The sequence below is a fragment of the Poecilia mexicana genome, unplaced genomic scaffold (assembly GCF_051168715.1).
Source record: "Poecilia mexicana isolate PSO_F unplaced genomic scaffold, ASM5116871v1 scaffold_7, whole genome shotgun sequence".
Lineage (NCBI taxonomy): Eukaryota > Metazoa > Chordata > Actinopteri > Cyprinodontiformes > Poeciliidae > Poecilia > Poecilia mexicana.
Window position 1 is genome coordinate 5,828,393 of NW_028263376.1, and position 19,060 is coordinate 5,847,452.

The 19,060-nt window shown below is 38.2% G+C and overlaps 1 protein-coding gene across 2 annotated transcripts; it reads left to right on the top strand.

Moving 5' to 3' along the window:
- Positions 1–1,825: 1,825 nt before the first annotated feature.
- LOC106919832 (syntenin-1-like) lies at positions 1,826–16,765 on the top strand. Of its 2 annotated transcripts, none has more exons than XM_014990464.2 (9): positions 1,826–1,976; positions 7,418–7,469; positions 8,299–8,395; positions 10,238–10,338; positions 12,458–12,622; positions 13,107–13,282; positions 13,559–13,730; positions 14,468–14,559; positions 15,365–16,765. In XM_014990464.2, exons 2-9 carry the CDS (start codon positions 7,419–7,421, stop codon positions 15,417–15,419), a joined length of 909 nt encoding a protein of 302 aa, XP_014845950.1. In that variant the 5' UTR covers positions 1,826–1,976; position 7,418; the 3' UTR covers positions 15,420–16,765. The 2 variants fall into 2 exon arrangements, with proteins under 2 accessions (XP_014845950.1, XP_014845951.1); XM_014990465.2 differs by having other exon boundaries at positions 12,461–12,622.
- Positions 16,766–19,060: the final 2,295 nt, after the last annotated feature.

A 19,060-nucleotide genomic window follows, 5' to 3' on the forward strand; every position in this document is an offset into this window, starting at 1 on the left:
CACGCTTGTTTTATACTTGCTATCCAATTATCTTTTCAAACATACATAACACTTTAAAATATACCCATTCTGAATGAAATGAGATGGACCGAATAATAAAATAAGCAAGTAAACTTTTTACTGGATTATGAATTGAAGACAAAGTGGAAATTGGCCCCCATGCACTATTCAATTGTACAGTTGTAGAAAACTCGTTGCACAATTTCGTTTGGACAACTATATAATTTTTTTTTTTAAACTTTTTTTATGCATAGCTTCCAGACAGAAAAACAAGGTTGTTTTTCTGTCTGGAAGCAGCTGATTATAATCTCAAAAATTCAAATAATAATACCTGATCTATGATGCCAAATCCCAATGAGAAGAGAGAGGAGAAAGTTTAAACTATTTCTTCAATCAATCATAATGAGCAACACCAGCATCTCTCAGCCCTCATTCTAATCATACAGACAGAGATTTAAAGAGGAGCAGCAAAAATCAAACGAGGTGGATTAGCAGCACCTGCTAACTGATGGTGTCAAACAGGAAGTGTGGTCTCTGCTGGCCAGATGCTGAGCTGTTGGCATGTCATAACAGTCACAAGACTATTATACAGCAACAGTCTTCAGTCAGACACTAAACTAAAGTGATTGCTACCAGAGATGCTTCCTGTCTACATCTTCACCATCCACAATTACCCTTTTGACAATTATGTGGATTATATGAGTTATGACAACATTTAATTTGCTTTTGGGACAAATAAAGTGTTATTGAGCTGAATTAGAAAGACATTAGATTTTTTGTTAGCTCTTATATGAATTCATAATGTAGTACTGAAGACAAGTTATTATAAGCAAGGAAGAAACCTGGATCATTTAATGAGTAACTTTTCAATTTTATAATCCCAACCAGATTAAAAATATGTTGATTTGGTTTGCATTTTATTTAATTTTTCACCTTTATTTATGCAGAGCATGTACAATAAATTATTGCAACAGCAAGGTAGGCATGAGAATACAAAAATACAAGTAGTATATATTAAAAATCATAAAATATCTTTGAGGTTATAATTGAAATTTCTTTACAAAGTGTTTTGGTCTCCAGCATATAGGACCTCCAAAGATTTTACTTATTCATTAATTTTAATAATAGCATGATTTTGAAAATATTGTTTTTACATAAAAACTCGTAGGCCTATAAAGGTGAATTGCAATAATACTGGTCTTAGTTACAGTAATCTAAAGTGAACAGGAAAACATACTTGCATAAAATACTGTATGTATTGTGTCTTTCCAAAATAACGTGAAAAGGACAGTTTAAGGACAGTTCCAGAAAAGATAGGGGATTACTTTAAAGCTGGGTCTACACTGGTTCAATGCAGAATATTTAGGCATACTGAAGGGAATTTAATTATTTTTTATTAAATATTTACTACGTAGCAAACATTTTTCCAACCAATATCACAATTTCCAAGAAATTATCCCATAAAAATGCAGAAGTGTGCTTGCTCATATATCAATTTTCCAGTAGAAATCTTATTGGTTAGCTGGTCTGACTTTTTTTTTCTTCCAAATCTTTATTGAAAGAAATGGCATCCATACATGACAGTAATTAATATGAACAGAATCTAGACTGATTATTCCCGTAAATACATTAAAAAAGATACAAAAGTTAAATGTTTTCCCCCAATTTCCTTGTCATAGGAGTCAAAGCTATTTATAATGTACTGTCCAAATTCTTTATGTCGATAAAAAGCGGGAAAAAAAAAAAAACGTAAGGGTGAGTCATGACTCATGTGACCGATACGGGGCGTGGCTTACGGCGTCAACACTGATTGACGTGGATCGGAGCAGGAAGCCAGCAGTGACATCACTTTCCAGAAGTCCCCTTCAGGTTTCAGACAGCGACGAAGAAGCAGCAAAATAAAGCGAGAGCGCTACTCTCTGGGAGTCCTGTTGGTCCTGTTGGTTCGAGTTGATATCCACGCAAACACTGAACAGGTGAGGCTGTTGTTTCTATTAGTGTTGAAGTGAACCCTTTCTGAGCGATGAAGGGTTTCGTTTCCCCCACCAAGCTAGCACCGTCTCGGCTAGCTCCCCTCCACCTCCTCCGCTGTTTATGTCGGAACAAAGACGGTCTGCGTCGCGGCTCCGCGACTTCTGTCTGCCGTCAGATTTTCACAGACGGTGCTTTTACTTGTATCGGGGTTTTTTCCTACCTGGTCTTGAAGTGGTTAACAAGTCTTTTAAAACCAGTCAGGCTTGTTAATTTTTAATGATTATGCAGTAAGGCTAGCTTACGTTGATTGGCGAGGTTTTGTGTCTCAAATACAACCTTAGTTCCCTAATAAAGTTGTTTAGGTTGGAAAACAACCTAAACTAATATTAAGATTATTAGTTTTTATATCTAGACGAGATCACCTTACACCGCATGTATCATTTCTAACCCTTTTTATTTATTTATTTATTTATTTACTTACATCACCTATAAGAATAAATACAACAACTGTCTTTTTATGTCCGTGGGTTTTTTTTTTTGCCTGTACTTGATGTAATGGAAGACATATTTAGCAGTTACAGCGTTCAGGGTGTGGGTCACTTCATATTTTTCCATCAGTCCTCCGACCTCCCTCTCTCCCTTCCTCTTTTTGCTTTCCCAGCCATGTCAGTAGACCGGAATAAGCTGCCAAAAACACCACATTCTTGGATCCAGGCCTCCTGAAGTTAGCTGTTCAGCTTTCGCCTGCTTTTAATAGCGGTTGTCACATACTACTGTTGAATAGAAGCAGAGGAAAGTGACTGAGTTTGCTTATTTGTCTGAGTATTTCTGTTTGAGTTACTGTTTGCATTCATTTCTCTGACCTCGTTACATATTACTTGGACTACGAGGAAGATCAAATATACTAAAGATGAGAATACATAACTGTCTGGCTTGTGAAGGTAGATTTCCACAACAGGATAGAAAATAAAACATATTGGAAAAGAACAAACAAAAGGTGACCAGGCTAACTCTGCTTTCTTGTGACTGATGACATCACAAGAAACATGTAGTAATAATAATAATAATAATAATAACAATAATAATAAAATCAGCTGTCTTTAGTAAACACAACAGCCGAGTGTTGAGAAAGAACTTACTGATATTTAATCTGCCAAGTTTTCATACTTACTCGTTACTCATGAAATGAGTAAATTCAGTACTCTGTTTCTGTTTTACAATCAGTCTGAAATTCTGCTAGCTTTCCTGAACAACTTCTGCCTTTTCAATAATGGGATTTTTTTTCTTAGTTCTGCCCTCTCGTGGAGTCTTCATGGCGATGGTGTGGAGGGTTGGTATGGCTATAGGTGGTTTGTTGGGAAATTAAATGTCGCCGTAAATCCTGCCCTTCACATATCTTCAGAGTTGTTGTGGACTGTGATCCTGGTAGCAGTTAGTCTCGCAACAATCTGAAGAAACTTCTGACTGTTGCTTTTTGACAGTGTCATGACCGCTATACATGACATACTGAAGGCTCAACTTCCAGGCAGCAGAAACAATACAGTAAAATGTCCTGTTAGACACCATCAGTTGTTAGCAGCTCTGCTAACTCTCCTCCTTTGCTTTTGCTTCTCCCTCTCTCCATGCGCTTTGGTCCTTTTCAACTCTTCTGGGTTTTGGGAGTTGTAATTCAGGTATTATTTGGACTTTTGAGATGCTAATTAGCTTCTTCCAGTTATAGAAAACATACCTTGTCAGGGTTGTACATCAGTTGTCCTGAAGTTGAAAAAAGTAAGAGCAAAAAAAATCCTCCCAGTTTCACAGGATCCAACGCCAGAGGGAATAATTGTTGAAAACAAAAAATAGCAGAAGTCTTGGTTAAATATTTTTGAAATGGGAACTTAATTGCAAACAAACAAATAGAAGAATATTTAATAGAAATACTGATTTGCAGAAAAATAGCTAAATAAGAATAATACCCAACCATTAAATGTAGATTTGGTGATGAGTTATATTTGAAGTGAGTTTGTCTTCTAGAAAAGAAAAGTTTTGCTTGTAACTTTAAAATAATTGGCAGTTGTGACTTAATATTATACTTTTTCATCTTACAAATCATGCAATAAATTATGTTGATGACTAACTTCCACTGCCGTTGCTAGAGGACCAGGTTATGTCATCAAGAGTTGCTCAAACTCCCATTTTCTCTTCAGTCCCATTCACGTCGAGTCCGCAGGTCGGTCTGAGAGAAGAACACAAAGCAAACAAACGCATCGCTGAAAAGTAAACAGAAGAAGATATTTAAAATGGCCTTCTTTGTGCGCCAACACAATGATGCGCTTGTGTGTGTGAGGAGTGTGAAGAAGAGAATAGAGTAGTGGCCGGAGTAAAGCTGGAGGACTGAGGTGTCTCAGTGATGCGATCGTGGCTGGCTTATTTACTTGTTTTGGGGGCTCTTTGCAGATTTGACATGTCTGTGTCAGAGCAGGTCTCTGTGCACATAGACTGTGGTTATGTAAACATGAGTCAGCAATGTGGGAATATTGAACATTTGGTATTTGGGAAGGTGCATTTATGTGGGAAGGGTCTGTTTAAACTCAGTGTGGTGTTTTAGCTTTCTCTGGTAATTCAGAGGAAAGCAAAGTCGTTCCATGGTCGACTGTTATCAGTATTAGTAGTTTTGATATCGATCAGTCACACCTATTGGTGTTTTTCTATTTTGCAATGAGGAAGTGTTCCACATGTCTTGTGACCAACACACATTGTTGTGCAATGGACTGAACTCCTAGATCTGCAACTACTGACACTTTGATTTACATCCTGAAGAATGTTTTTAGCATATTTAATAACAAGGACTTCTCCTTTTAATCGTTATCGGAAATGTCCCGATACAACTTTTTCACTTCCGATATGATTCAAATATCGTAGTTTTAATTATTGGCTGATACCAATATTGACCCACTTATACTTTTATTACTCATTTTATAGTGTGGAATGACAGAAAAGGCTTGATAAAGTAATATTACTCAGAGAACAGCAGTCCACAACAATAGGTATGAAAACAACTGACCTATTTATTATTAATCAGTGGGTCTGTGTGAGGGATACAAGTACTGCCTGAATAGACTTGTCACAATAAATCAATCGGATAATAAATTAAAACAAGCTCAGTAATTTCCGTTTACATGATTTAGAGTTTTTTTTTTTTCTCTTTTTTTTTTTTTTTTTTTTTTTTTACCAAAAATTGGATGATGAAAGTTTTCAGTCTGATGCTTTGGCCTCAACTAGCCCCTCTTTGTTTACAGAGACTTCATAATTAATTTTGTTTGTTGTTTTGTTAATTTAATTTGGATATTTAAAATGTCTTGTGGTGTTTAATGTTCATTAGAATTTTAAATTTTATTGATGTTGGAGATTGTGTTCCTGCGTTATTATGCCATTACCATTACGTTACTTGAAAAGGGTCTCAAAACAACAATATTATAGTTTATCTATTGCCCAGCAAAATTTGTTATCATGACAGGCATGCGGGATAGAAATTCTGGAGTGGACTAAATGCTGGATTGGATTGCTTGTATCAAAGATTTTAAACATCTATGCCAATGTAATACGATACCAATTCGGACTAAGTTCCAAAATCAATATCGAATTTGGACACTGGGTAGAAAGACTTGTAAAGTTGTCCTTAATATTATTACTATTGGATGAAATATTGTGCTTTTTATTTCGTCCTCATATATTTTTATTTTTTTTATTTTTATGAAAGAGGTAGCAGCCAGCTACGTTTTATTTCTGTTGCACCAGAAAAAACAGATTTGAATAATTGGCTCAATATATGGATCATGTTACACAGAATAGTCTCCTGTTTAGCAGTTTGCAAATTTCCTAGCTGATGATCTACAGAGAGGCTTGGCTGATGAGAAAACAGTTGAGAGCAGGTATTAGATTTGGGTTATGATCTTTATGGATCATAGCCTAACAATAGCAGCCAGGATGTTCTACCCCTTCTTGGTTCTCCATATTTTGCCCCTCTGCCCCATTCTGTTTCCATCTTTGTGCAGCCTCTGACAACCTTTGCATTTCGCATTTTAGAGAAAGATGAGGAAACAAATAAAAGGCTCATTTTCTAATTTGGTAGTTTTGTACCCGACTAAGTCAAGTGTGATGCACTGTGAACTGATACTAACCGTGTATCAGTTCACACCTGATTTAAGGATGTTTTTTAAAAAAACTTCTGTATTCTTCTGTAAGGCAGTGTGTTTGTGTGTCTCAGATAAATTATATCTAACAGCAGGTTTGATAAAGAGTCATAATTTGAGATCAGATCCTCAGTTGATGGTAACAGTGTATTCTTCGGCCAAAGACTTGGCCATCACCGATCTCCCAAAATGAAGGAAATCGGCACCGATAAATCGGTGCACCCTAGTGATTTGTATCACTGAGCTATACACAGTAACTACAGTTAATCAGTGGTACAAAAAGTGGGTATGCACTATGAGGGGTCAATGTGTGCACCAAATTATGGCGGAAAAATGACTTCTCGTCAACATTTTCTGTATTTAATTTGATATCTTCATTGAACAAATGGGAGAAAATAGTAAAACTAAGAATCCCGACGATTCGGACAGTCCCAGTGGGCTAAATAAGAGAAGCCTTGATCTGTGGATGATTGGATGGAACTTAATGTCAGTGATAAATCACCTTCCTCAGTTGGACAAGGTGGTGTTTCTGTAATCTTTTGTTTGGTGCAAGTCAAATAAAACCCAACATAAATGTTTGCCTTTAGAAAACCTCCTTCCAGAACATTGATAAGAAGCGGACAGTCAGATAAAAGAGCGACAGCTACCGCTGCAGTAAATCCACAGGTGGACTTTGACCTTTCCAGTTCTTTTCATTTGTTGAAGCAGAAGTAGGTTTGTGGGTAATGAAGTCATTTGAGAGGATTCGTGGCGCTTCTGTTCGGTATCTGTTATCTTCATGAGAGCCTCGCCCTGCTGGGCTGAGCTGTTGCTCAACCTCAGTCAGCTGATTTCCTTTCATTTCCGCATACTGCTTCAGGCTGCTGTCATGCTTATATCCAAGCTAATGGCGCTGGAGCTAAACTGTGCTTTCAGGAGACCTTAAGGGAATTTATAATGGAGAACCACAATCCTTTTTTGTGTCCACTTTTTTCTTTCCTGCTTCCTTCATGTTATTTCAATTAAGGCTGCAGTTAGTTTATTTAGGATAAAATGTCTTTGTTGTTTGTTAAAGTGGCAAAGTCTTCTTTAGAACTGCCTGTGTTTGGCTTTAAAGGCTGAAGTCTTAATATTTTATTAACCTAATCTTCCAGTAATGCATTTCAGCTTCACAGAGTAGTTTGATCCAGTTGTTTCAGTAATGTAGCTTAAGTTCTATGCTAATGGATAGCATGGAGTTAAGGTAAAATCTTGCTGCTCACAGCCATTTTATGTTTTGTTTTTCTCAGAATGTCTCTGTATCCATCCCTGGAAGACCTCAAGGTCGACAAGGTCATCAAGGTAAGAGAAATGTGCTGCTATGTCTCTGTTTATAGCATGTCGATTCACCAAAATGCTAAGATATTATTTGTTGGTTGTAGTAACCAATTCTACGTGAGCGTATGTGAAGGAGACCAGCCCGTTTGAAAGAAGCTAACTAGATCCCAGCTATTTAAACTGAAGAATGTTGCAGAGATAAGATTCTTGGGGAAATCAGGTTTTAGCCAGTTCCAATGTCTCTGCAAGATCTGGGATCTGAGAAGATAAAAGAACAACATTTACGTTTTTCTGAGTGGTCATCATTTGTTTACATCCATTAATTGTTTAATGTTGTTTGCAACATTAACACAACAGTAAATCATAACAAGAACTTAGCAAAAAAAAAAAAATAGTCCCTTTGAATGTTCTTCACTTGGTATCAACCACCACACCAAAGTGTGTTGTGTGCACTTACTAGTGTTAAATATGGTTAGTCTACTCATCAGAAAATGATAATGTTTGTGAGTTTCTAAAAAAACAAAAACAAAAAAAACAATCACTAGTAAAGGCTGATTAAGCTAAAATTGTCGCACTCAAGTCAACAGAGATTTTTTGAGTGCCTCTCTAGTCTTAACTCAGCCCTCATTTGTTTGGCTTCCATGTTACTTTATGTAACACTTATCCAGAATTATGTTTGGCGTAGTTGAAACCAAACAAGTGCATGATCATTTCTGCCCTTTGCAGTGTGTTGTCCTGTACCTTATCTTTCCCCAGACCTTCACCATGTCTCTGTTTTGTCCTTTTCTGTTGTTCTGAATGGAATCTACTTCACTAAGCTTTCATTTGACTGCTGTGTCTGATTGCTTTCTAGGCTCAGGCCCAGTTTGCACAGAGCACCGCCCCCATGCCGGCCATCACTGAGGGAACCTACCAGCCTCAGCCTGTTACTGCTGGGATGCCAGGATCCAGTGAGTCCCACGCCATGTTGCCAGTGCTAAAGCATTTAAAACAGAACCACCCCCAGTTATCTAAAGTTTCCTATAATGTTTTTATTTCTTGCTCTTCTTTTCTGTGCTTGTGTCTGTGTCCTTATTTTGTGTGAAATTCTGTCAGTGGGCCACATGATTGATCCAGAATCATCGGAAATTGACTGAAGATAGGCAGAGATTAGAAACAGTGGAATTTTTGCTAATCTTCTCCCTTGTTCCTGCATCCCATTCTCCCACCCCTTCAGAGACTCCTCTGTCTCTATTCGGATGCAAAGTCCTGTGGGTTTTTCCTCTTTTGTTTTCACCTCAGCAGAGCTCGCTGCGAGTCACCATGGCGACAGGCTCTGGCAGTTGTGCCGGGATAGGGCGAAGGGAGGTGAAGGAGAGACTCACGGGTATTTAGCGAGCTCGAGAGGAAAAATGGAGTCTAGTTAAAGGAAAAGGAGATGAAATAGGGTAAAATTACTGACAAAAATATTATTGTAAAATGCAAACGCTGATTTTAGATTATTTTAATATAAAATTAATAGGTTTAAAGATTTGTCCCATTAAACCTGAACATATCAGCGGCTCTGCTGTTCAAGGAAGATTTTCATCAAGTATTGACATGCCAGCATGCTTTAATGCCTCTATCCTTAGTGTATTGGACATATATTATATTTACTTCTGCAAAATTCATTTCCACACTGCCAAGGCAGCCTTACTAAGTATTTCTGGCCTCGTTTCTTGTGCAAATATCTTATTGCGCTTGAAATAAGACAAAACTAACTTACAAGTAACTTTTCAGCAAGATATAGGAGCTTGTTTTAAGTCATTTATTCCTTAATATTAATGAAGTACTGGTTCCACTGGCAGATAACAAAAGAAAAATGTCTTGTTATAAGTGCAGTAATCTGCCAGTCAAATTAGTACTTTTGAAAACCTTCCATGTGTTCTACAGCAGCTCATTAGAGAGTAATCAGATTCTCTATCCACCGTGTTTGTTTGACATTTTTAGCACAGACAAAGGTCTGCAACCACATTGGTTTACTCAAGACACAGACAGACTTACTGCTATAGTCTTTCAGTACATGCAACAGTCTGCATAGTTTTCCTCCAATAGTCTGGAGGAAAACTATTGTAATTTTTAAGAATTTGGAGAAGATAAAAAGATGAAATCCTCAAAATTTTGTGTTGCCTGAAAATATAGGCAATGACAGATTTTTTTATTTTATTCTTTTATAGTCGTCGCCGTCAACGATGAGGCCAAATTGGCAACAATCTTTCAATCTTTTTATTTCCAAACTGGAAACCCATCAATCAACATTATTGCTGGTCATTGTTATTCATTATTTGACTGAATGTCTTGTTTTAGTACCATTAGTAATCACGCTGTAACGCCTCAGCTACTTCCTGTTATTAAATCTCCATCCTGCTGGTCAGGGTGACTCTTCTCCTGTTTCCTTGTTTATACTTAGCAGGCCATCATGACTAGCATCACCTCATTGTTTTGTTTCTGTTTATATATTTGTTTAAAGACCAAAGAAGACGAGTAACTAACACATACAGTTATGTGTTCATGTTTTCACAAACAGGAAAAACCTGCTAATTCCAGTAATCTGTAACTGAACACTGCTGTTGTAAAACATGGCTGCCATCATCTGACATTCTATCAGGTGTTTTTACGCCTGTGAATGAAGGGCTGATTGTGTCCGTGTTCAAAGTTGAACAAAGACCTCACTGAATTTCTGGAAGCTATTATCCAGTAGAGGGCGGATCATCTTTTCTGTCTTCTCACACTCATATTTTTTTTTTTCATCTTGCATCTCCTCTTTTTTTCAGGCTTGTACCCTAATCTGGAGGAGCTGGGAGATTATATGGGTCTGGCCCTCAACAGCGATGAAGTCCAGAGGAACCTGGCTCTTGTTCCTGTGGCTGACAATGTAAGCAGTTTAGAGTTTGTTTGCTTCATCATTATCATCAGACTTGTTAGTTTGTTTTAAAGAGGAAGTGTTATGTAAAATGGACTTTTAAAAACATACCTGAAATGCTGCCTTGATTCTTTCATGCATGTTTGCAAAAATCCTTTAATCGCCATGGCAACCATTCAGCTGTGCAAAATGCTCAGAAAGAGCTGGAGTTTCTTAAAGAAACAGATGCCTAATTTCAAGGAATTAAATTATGAAGTCACATTTCTTTTAAGTCATTTTTGTCATAACTTTTCTATAACTGATGGCAACATAGTTACTCGATTGAGCTGTAAAAGAACTTTCTGTGCCTGGAAAATGCATAATGCTGCCCCTTTAAAAGAGAACCAGAAGAGGTCAGGCTGGATTGGAGACACAGAAAGCTGCTGCTTTGGCTTCAATGCAGCAGGAGCAGGAGATCCAGTCTGCAGAGTGACTCACTGCAGGCCTGAAGCTGAGTGGGAGACTGTGATCCCTTCACGCTCCTCCAGCAGCCTGATCCCACCCCCAGCCTGTCAGCTTTTCTGCTGTTTGATTCAAACTCTTATCTTGATGCTTCACTTTTTTCATCTTCTGTTTGAAAGCTGAAGAAGTGAGATTTCTAAAGAGCTTCATGAGACATTTTTAATTGTTCTGCCTGCTGAAGGAGGAGATGAAACGCAGTCCTCCCACATACAACTGAAATATTTATCAGTGTCAAAATGTGGAATTGATCGAATGATCTCAAATTATGTGCTGTTTCGATGAGCTTTAAGAGTCTTAAAATGTAAAATTATAAAAGCTCATACTGGTATTCAGATGTATATGTGTTGTGTACCCATGTACAGTTGAAACCAAATATTTACATACATTGAACAGTGAGACACTCTTTTTCTCACTGTTTGAAGTTAAATCTGACCAAACTTTTCTTAGATTTACCAAATTTAATTCTATTTGCCTGAAAATTTGTTGAACATTTTTTAGAAGTTCGACAAACTTAGCGGAGTGATTATGCAGATCAGGGAGGAGATCGATTATTTTTTCAGAGATTATCTGTCTCATGTTAGGACAGCGGAAGTTTTAATACGTATGCAAAATTAATTTTTTTAAGTTAGATGCTGCAGCTTTAAGCAGAGCTTCGGTGTGAGAGTCACTACCAGGTGGAGCAGAAGCGGCGCTCCGTCTGTGAAATATTACTACCTGTAGCGTAGCAGCGGTTCAACAGCGAGAGCAGAACCAGCCTCTTACATCGCAGCTCGAAGACTTAAATAGACTTAAATAATTTTGTGGGTTAGCTTTCTGACCGTCATGCTAATCCGGGTGAGTGTTTGTAGCTGTGCGCTGCTTTACCTGCTATCTGATTCTCCGTATGTCTTTTTTACTGCAGTGAGCCTCGATGTAGCCAAACTCCGTCAAGTATGGCACTGTTTTTATGCCATACTAGATTCGTCGTGTTGATGCATTTTGACATGCTTCACCCCACGTGCTTCAATTTTCCGCCGCAACACGCAAACTTCCCCATTCACTCAGTGCGTTATAGTGCCACCACAGCTAGCATTGAATGTTTGGAGCACATCCGCTTAACGTTGTCTTGAACGTCCGCCGAACGTCCGGTGATTACGTTTGATCGACGTCCAAATGAAACTTCAAAGGACGTCCTCCCGAACGTCATGAGACATCGCTTAGGATTTGTTGCTGTGCGTTTGCGCAGTGTGAAGGAAAAGAGGAGACCAGCTGCAGGGGCAGGCTGCGAAATGAGAAGCAGGTGAACGGCTTGTGAGATCTGCAACAAGAGACCGTGATCGGCAATCACCGATCATACACTTTTTCATGGAAATCGGCCGATTATGATCGGTGGCCGATCTGCATGCCTCTTATATATAGATGGCACATGTCTCTCGATATTGTTGACATTTTGAGTCTATGAAAATAGTGGCTAAGTCAGCCTATTCCTTTGTTGGTAAATTGTAGGTTGGAAAACGGTACTTTATTTTGTTTTCTTCTTAGTTACTCTAAATTTACCAAAATAAGTTGATCTAAATAGCTCTTTTTAAATCACAATCTTCCCTCTTCTTCTTTCTGAACCTCCTTGTTCTTCTTTGCTCCTCCAACACAGCAGGTGGCGCTGCCCTCCGGCTCTGGCGTGGGGGCGATGGTCCGCCCCGTGACAGGAACAGACATGGGCATCAGGAGGGCAGAGATCCGTCCCGGCCTTCGAGAGATCATCCTCTGCAAGGACCAGGACGGGAAGGTCGGGCTCCGGCTGAGGGCCATCGACAATGTGAGTCAGCAACCGCCTCGCCTGCGTCTTAGCCGCACATAAATTATTTAGCACACACTGATTTTTAAACGCCTTGTTCCACATAAGTGCTTTTGAAGTTCTGTAGAGGTGGGCCCTTTCTTTCACTGTACTTATTTGTGTGTGAAAATAAGAGATTTCTGGGTTGAGTTGGATGATGTTTTGATTAACCCTGAGACTTTTTGTGTGTGAAGAAATTGTGATAACCACTACACTACACAAACTGATCATCTATGTGACATTCCTGCTTGTCAAAGGCTAATTCTAATAATAGGTGGTAGACCAAATGTTAGTACTACAGAGTATGCTATAAGGCATGTGGTTCTCTCACAGAGCGCACTAACCTACAGATAGACAAACTGTCAAAACTTTGTTTCTGCCTAATTTCAAATAAGAGTTCATACATTAACTTCTCTTCCGTTCTCTTTCTCTGCTCCGCTCACTAACTGACTGTTTGGGGCGACAGGGGCTGTTCGTCCAGCTGGTCCAGGCCAACTCCCCCGCCGCCCTGGCCGGGCTGCGCTTTGGGGATCAGGTTCTTCAGATCAACGGACAGAACTGCGCTGGCTGGAGCACAGACAAGGCCCACAAGGCTCTTAAAGCTGCGGCAGAGACCCGCATCGAGATGGTGGTCAGGGACAGGTGAGGACCGTTTGATGTGAAGAGGCGGGGAATAAAACATGACATAAAACAGTAATTCCAGTCATTTCTATTTTATACTGGAGGAAATTCTGTCTAATTAGCTCATCAGTATTAGGAAACACCCACCTAGTCACTGTAAAGAACTGAGGTCATTACTTTATTTTTTGATGTTACATGATCTATTATTCCTACATTTTAATTTATCCAGGACATCAAAACTGAAGCTTTACCCTTGTAAATCTCTGATGGTCCGCTGTGAATTTTTTGTTTTCCAAGACCTTTTCAGCGCACCATCACCATGCACAAAGACAGCTCAGGACATGTGGGCTTCATCTACAAGTCTGGAAAAATCACCTCCCTGGTCAAAGACGGCTCTGCTGCTCGCAACGGCCTGCTGACCGAACATTACATCTGTGAAATCAACGGACAGAACGTCATCGGACTCAAGGTCTGACTGCATTTATGCCCATCAGTCACGGTTTTGTAAAATTCTCTTAGATGCTGTAAGAATTCAACACAGAGTGGGATTGTTACGGTTGTGACAAAGGAAAAGTAAGATTAGGTGGAATTATTGTCTTGTTGCATTTGGATTCAGTTGCATTTCCTTCACCTTTTACACAACCATGATGCAGTAAACACACTTCCACTATATCCACTATTTAAAATAATTTACCAAAAGTTGATTCCAGATTGCTTATCACATTTTTGCAAGCTGATGGAAACTCGCCAAATGTAATGTTACAAACGGTAGGTTTTAATGGAAAAAGAATCAACGTCTTGCTTAAACTAATGTCACCAGATTTGGGTGACGACCCCGTTAGCTAAGAGGTACTACTTTAGGATACAGAGTCCAACACTTGTATACACTGTTTTGTTTGAAAGGAAATAAATGCTGATACTTTATATCGAAGATTCAGTGACTATATAACTAAGGTCAAAAGATTAAAATAAACACAACTTTACATGTTTTATTAAAATGATTTTAGATGGCCAGAGTTAAACTAATGTACTCACACTGAATAGAATCACAACATAAATGTTTCTCAACAGACTCTTTTTACATTGGTTTTCCACACATCCACATGTTAATATGTTCTAGAATATTTGTTTGTGTAAGTACTAATTTTACCTTCTGTATGTTTTTCCAATAGGATCTAATTGCTGACGTGTCTCTGTATTTTCTAGGACTCTCAGATTAAGGACATTCTGAACACTTCCCCCACCACCATGACCATCACTGTCATGCCCAAGTTAATCTATGAACACATGATAAAGAGGTACGCCCAGCTGCATCCTTCCATTTTAATCAGTCTGCTCATTTAGGATTTAAGATAAATTCTGTTATCTCACTGACAAAAGTGTGCGGTCAATATTTTTGGTGCTTTAAACGTATAGTTTGACTCAGACTCTCTGCAATAATAGTTGAATGACTCTTATGCTAATGTTCTTTTGTACAAGATGAAATGAAACCCAAATTTTAATTTATTGATTGGTCATTTAAGCAGTATGTTATATAAACGATCTAGATTCATAATTGGTTCTAAAGTAATTAGTTGATAAATTGACTGAGATTGAATCTCAATTTTCTATTTAGCTGAATCTCCTAAAAAGTGCAAATATTTAACTTTATACTGTGTATTTTTAAAGTATTTTTTTAATTGTGTGATGTTTTACTCTGAAATGGTAATATGCAACACTGTTGAAAATTTAGTTCTGCAGTTCATCCGAAGCAGTTCATCATTTATTTCTGATAAATGGTCACAATAACAAATTTTACTGGATGATGAATTGCCCCACAATGTTGTCCAGACAATCTCAAAGTAATATATTGCCACTAATGCAAGTCCACCCTTTAAATAAACTTTAATTTCATAAATAACTCAACACTGGAATTGTAAGAAATAAAACAACCAAAAACAATAAATAAAACCTAAATAAAAACACACAAACTCTTTTAGCAGCTCATTTTGAATTATTTTGCTATTAATTAATTTATTACAGTGAGCTTGAATAAATGTAATGAATGCGACTGCGTCCCATTTATTTCCAAGCTGATGGAAACTGTATTTGTTTTCCGTCCAGGATGTCCACCGGCCTGCTGCGGTCCGCCATGGACCACTCCGTCCCTGAGGTGTGAGGATCGTCGGCCATGCTGAAAACCGTCACCATGTCTGCAGAATAGTTCCTCTTGTCATTTTTAACCGTTTTTTTCTTCTGTCTTCATACCAAGAAGCCTTCAACTTCACATCACAATTGTTTTCCTTCATTACCTGTAACATATTCTTAAAACCTTTTTTACTCTTCACTTTTCTACATTTTATCCTTAGTACTGTCTGTATGTTTACTTAGTAGTCTGATGTGTAGTACGCATCTGTTTTTCCTTTTTTTAAATTCAGGATTAGGACTATAGAGTAAGTTTTTTTTTTTGTTGTTTTTTTTGTTTTTTTCCTTCTTCTTTTTAAAAAAGAAACATGCACAAACTATCATGAGTCCAGATCTTCCTCCTCAGTATGGAGCCAAGTCGGTGACACTTCATCCTTTCCTAAATGCTGTAGAAGTTGATCGGCAGCCATGCGGATAGTAGATGTAGTCTCTGCACACCTTTTTTTCTGTAAATAATCCAATCTGAACTAACACCTGGGTTCTGCGAATCAAAAATAAACTCATCTAATTCCAGTGTACAGCCATATACCGGGGGCCAGTAGGAGTGGTTTGTTTTTACTTCCTCTCATTTAACGGTGAGGATCAGGTTTTAGTCAAACATTGTGAGTGTTAGCATTTTTTTTTTAATTATTATTGTTGATTTGCTGTTCCGAGATTCAAAGTCTGAATGCAGCAGTTTTCTATATTGTCCAGCAGGTGGCGACCTAGAGTAATACAGTTCCAGCCTCTGAGCTGCAGCTACAACTAACACTGCATTTTCCAGGGGGAACTTTTGGGAAAAGAAACAATGTTTGGAGGGATGAGGGAAATAAAAGAATAATCTGAATATTATTATGGTCGCCTGTTAATTGGTGGTAAAGCGTTGTATGGTTTTGTGTTTCATGAGGAAATGGCTGATATCATTTCATTGGGGGCCCCGAGCCGGGCCCGCCCACTAAGTGCACTTTTCATTACCTTATAAAAGTTTTTTTTTCTCCTGTATTAACCATTTCACCTTTTTTAATCTTTGTGGTGCCTCGTGTTAACCAGACGACTCATAAAAAAAAAAAAAAAATTCAGACAGGACTTCCTGCTGTCTTCTTGTCTCACGACTGATGAACAACACCGACCTTACACTTGTAAATTCCCACATGTTCCTCCTTTTATTGCTGTTCATTTTTGGGATGCATGTACTCTTTTTAATTTTCTCCGTATGCAATCTGATTAAAAAAAAATGCTGTCATTCTGTAAAAAATATTACAAAAATCTAAAAGTTTATATACAAATGTAACCAAGATAATATTGTAAAACTGAATAAAGTCTTTTCTGTTCACACCCTGATTCTGCCTCATTGATTCACAGTTCGATGACAAAGACGACAGGAATGCTTCCATCACGCTCTGTTAACATAAGTTTATTTTTGACTTTATACAGTGTGGAGGGACCTGGACCCCATTTGTTTTTATATCTTTCTTTTTTTTCACTGCACACCCTATTATTGCATTAAAATAGTTATTTCAGATAAGCTTCAAATATATATTCATTCTGTACAGGATAACGGACGCCTGAACAGGCTTGATGTTAAGGAACTAGACCTCAGGATACATCAGGGTTACTTAGGGAAGGGAACACACACAAGTATGTTGTGTTTACAAGGACATTCCATTGACTTCCATTAATTTCTACTGTCTAACCTTTAACTTAAACATAACCACTACATGCCTAACCTAAACTCAGTCCACACCTTAGTCCAAACCTAACCCACAAACAGCACTTCTCTTGGTCCCCACATTGTGGTGTGCTTTAGGACAACAGTCCTTGCAATTTAACAAATACAAAATCAAGCACACATGCACACACACACACGAGTAATTTTTGTAGCACATGTTCCTGCATAATTCAAAATATTAAAAGAAGATTTTAAAAAAATATGTTTGTGATAAGAATTTAATTTATTACTGCAACCACCTTAGTTTCACTAAATCATCTCAGTGTTTTGCCATGTGAATGCTATTAAGACAATATCTGTTGTAAATTGGCGCTATAAATATATAAACCGACAAAACTGAATTTAATGTGCTCAACATTGTTAATAATCTTAATATTTAGATAGAAATTATTGCCCAACTTGATTAAAAAGCAATAGCTACTGTGTTCAACATTCAGGTACATGAAAGGCAAATGATTCGACATAAGTGGTGTACAAAATATCAAAACGACCAAAAGGGCTTGTTTAAACAATGAGCATGAGCAAGACATGATATGGTTCTGCTCAAAAGTCATTGAAGGGCAAAATATCAGTGGATTTTCAAAGCTCAAATATTCTGGAAACTGAGGAAATTGATTTAATATTTCATGACTGTGAGGAGAATTAATATTCTACCATCTGATGCGTTTCTACAGTATGTTTGTCTTTATCGGTCCTGCACACCAACCTGCAGCTGGTTCCATCGCTGCCCAGGCTTTATTTAAAAGGGATAGTTCAGATTTTTTAGGGATGAGTTTTTGAACACAAATGCAAGATCTGTTTCTTGGAGTAAAAGTAATTTTTGGAGTTTTTTTTTTTAAACTGTGACTTCATATCCAATAGAGATCAAAACAGTTTTAAGATTGTTCTTGACTTCTATTAATTTAAATGTCATAAATGTTATAGCAAATAACAAACTCATTCTACAGATGTTCAGCTTTTTCAGGGGCACTAAAAGTTGCTTTCCATAGTTTCTGTATTAATTTTTCAGCAAATAAATATGCATGAGCAAATATAACAATATTGTTGAAATATGATGATACTTTAAAGCAGGGGTCCCCAAACTACGGCCCGCGGGCCGGATCCGGCCCGCCACGTCATTTGTTCCGGCCCCCTGAACAATGCGGGATCCGGCCCGCCTCCTCATACCAGAGAGCATTCAGTGTTTTTTTTTCATATATTGTATTTTCCGGTTTATATGTGGATTTTTCTTCAACCACCAGGGGGCTTTTGAGCAGAAGTGAAACTAACTTTCCCTCAATGGAATACATACTAGTCAGTCCCAGTCACCGTTTCACTCACGGTTTTTTCCATTTGCATTCTGAGTAAAAATCTATCTAAAAGCGCGAATATGTCGTCGCGCTCTTCCCCCCCCCCCCCCCCCCGCTCGACAGTTTCAAAGACAGAACAGCCTCCTCCCCCCCCCCCCGTCGACGAATTTTCTAAGGTTTCTTTCTACAAAACCTGAGACCGGCCCCCGACCAGAGAAAGGAACAGCTATGTGGCCCTCGCAGGAAAAAGTTTGGGGACCCCTGCTTTAAAGACTCTTAATGATATCTGCTTTATATCAGCAACATTTTGAAACTATTTTAAAATGGCACAAGACAATTTTTATCTTGGCCCAACTGTGATGAACCAGAGTTCATCAAAGTGAGGAGCCGCCTACAGGAAGTGATCAGTGGCGCCCCCTGGAGGAGATCTGAGGTTGAAAAAAAAGGAGCTTTTATCTGGATACCCTTCACAACTGTGGTCATTTTTGATTGGATGTCGCTTAACGTCCAGCCCAACCAAAAACATTTTGACATAATGTATTTGCTTCTAACAAATAATTTCCCCTGCTCACTTTTTGATTCATTGAAATAATCCCCTTCAACTGGATGGCAACTCTC

Coding starts and splice junctions, on each gene's coding strand:
- LOC106919832 (XM_014990464.2), top strand. CDS start 7,419: ATGTCTCTGTATCCATCCCTGGAAGACCTCAAGGTCGACAAGGTCATC. Junction 8,396..10,237: donor TGCTGGGATGCCAGGATCCA/GTGAGTCCCACG, acceptor TCTTTTTTTCAG/GCTTGTACCCTAATCTGGAG. Junction 10,339..12,457: donor TTGTTCCTGTGGCTGACAAT/GTAAGCAGTTTA, acceptor CCTCCAACACAG/CAGGTGGCGCTGCCCTCCGG.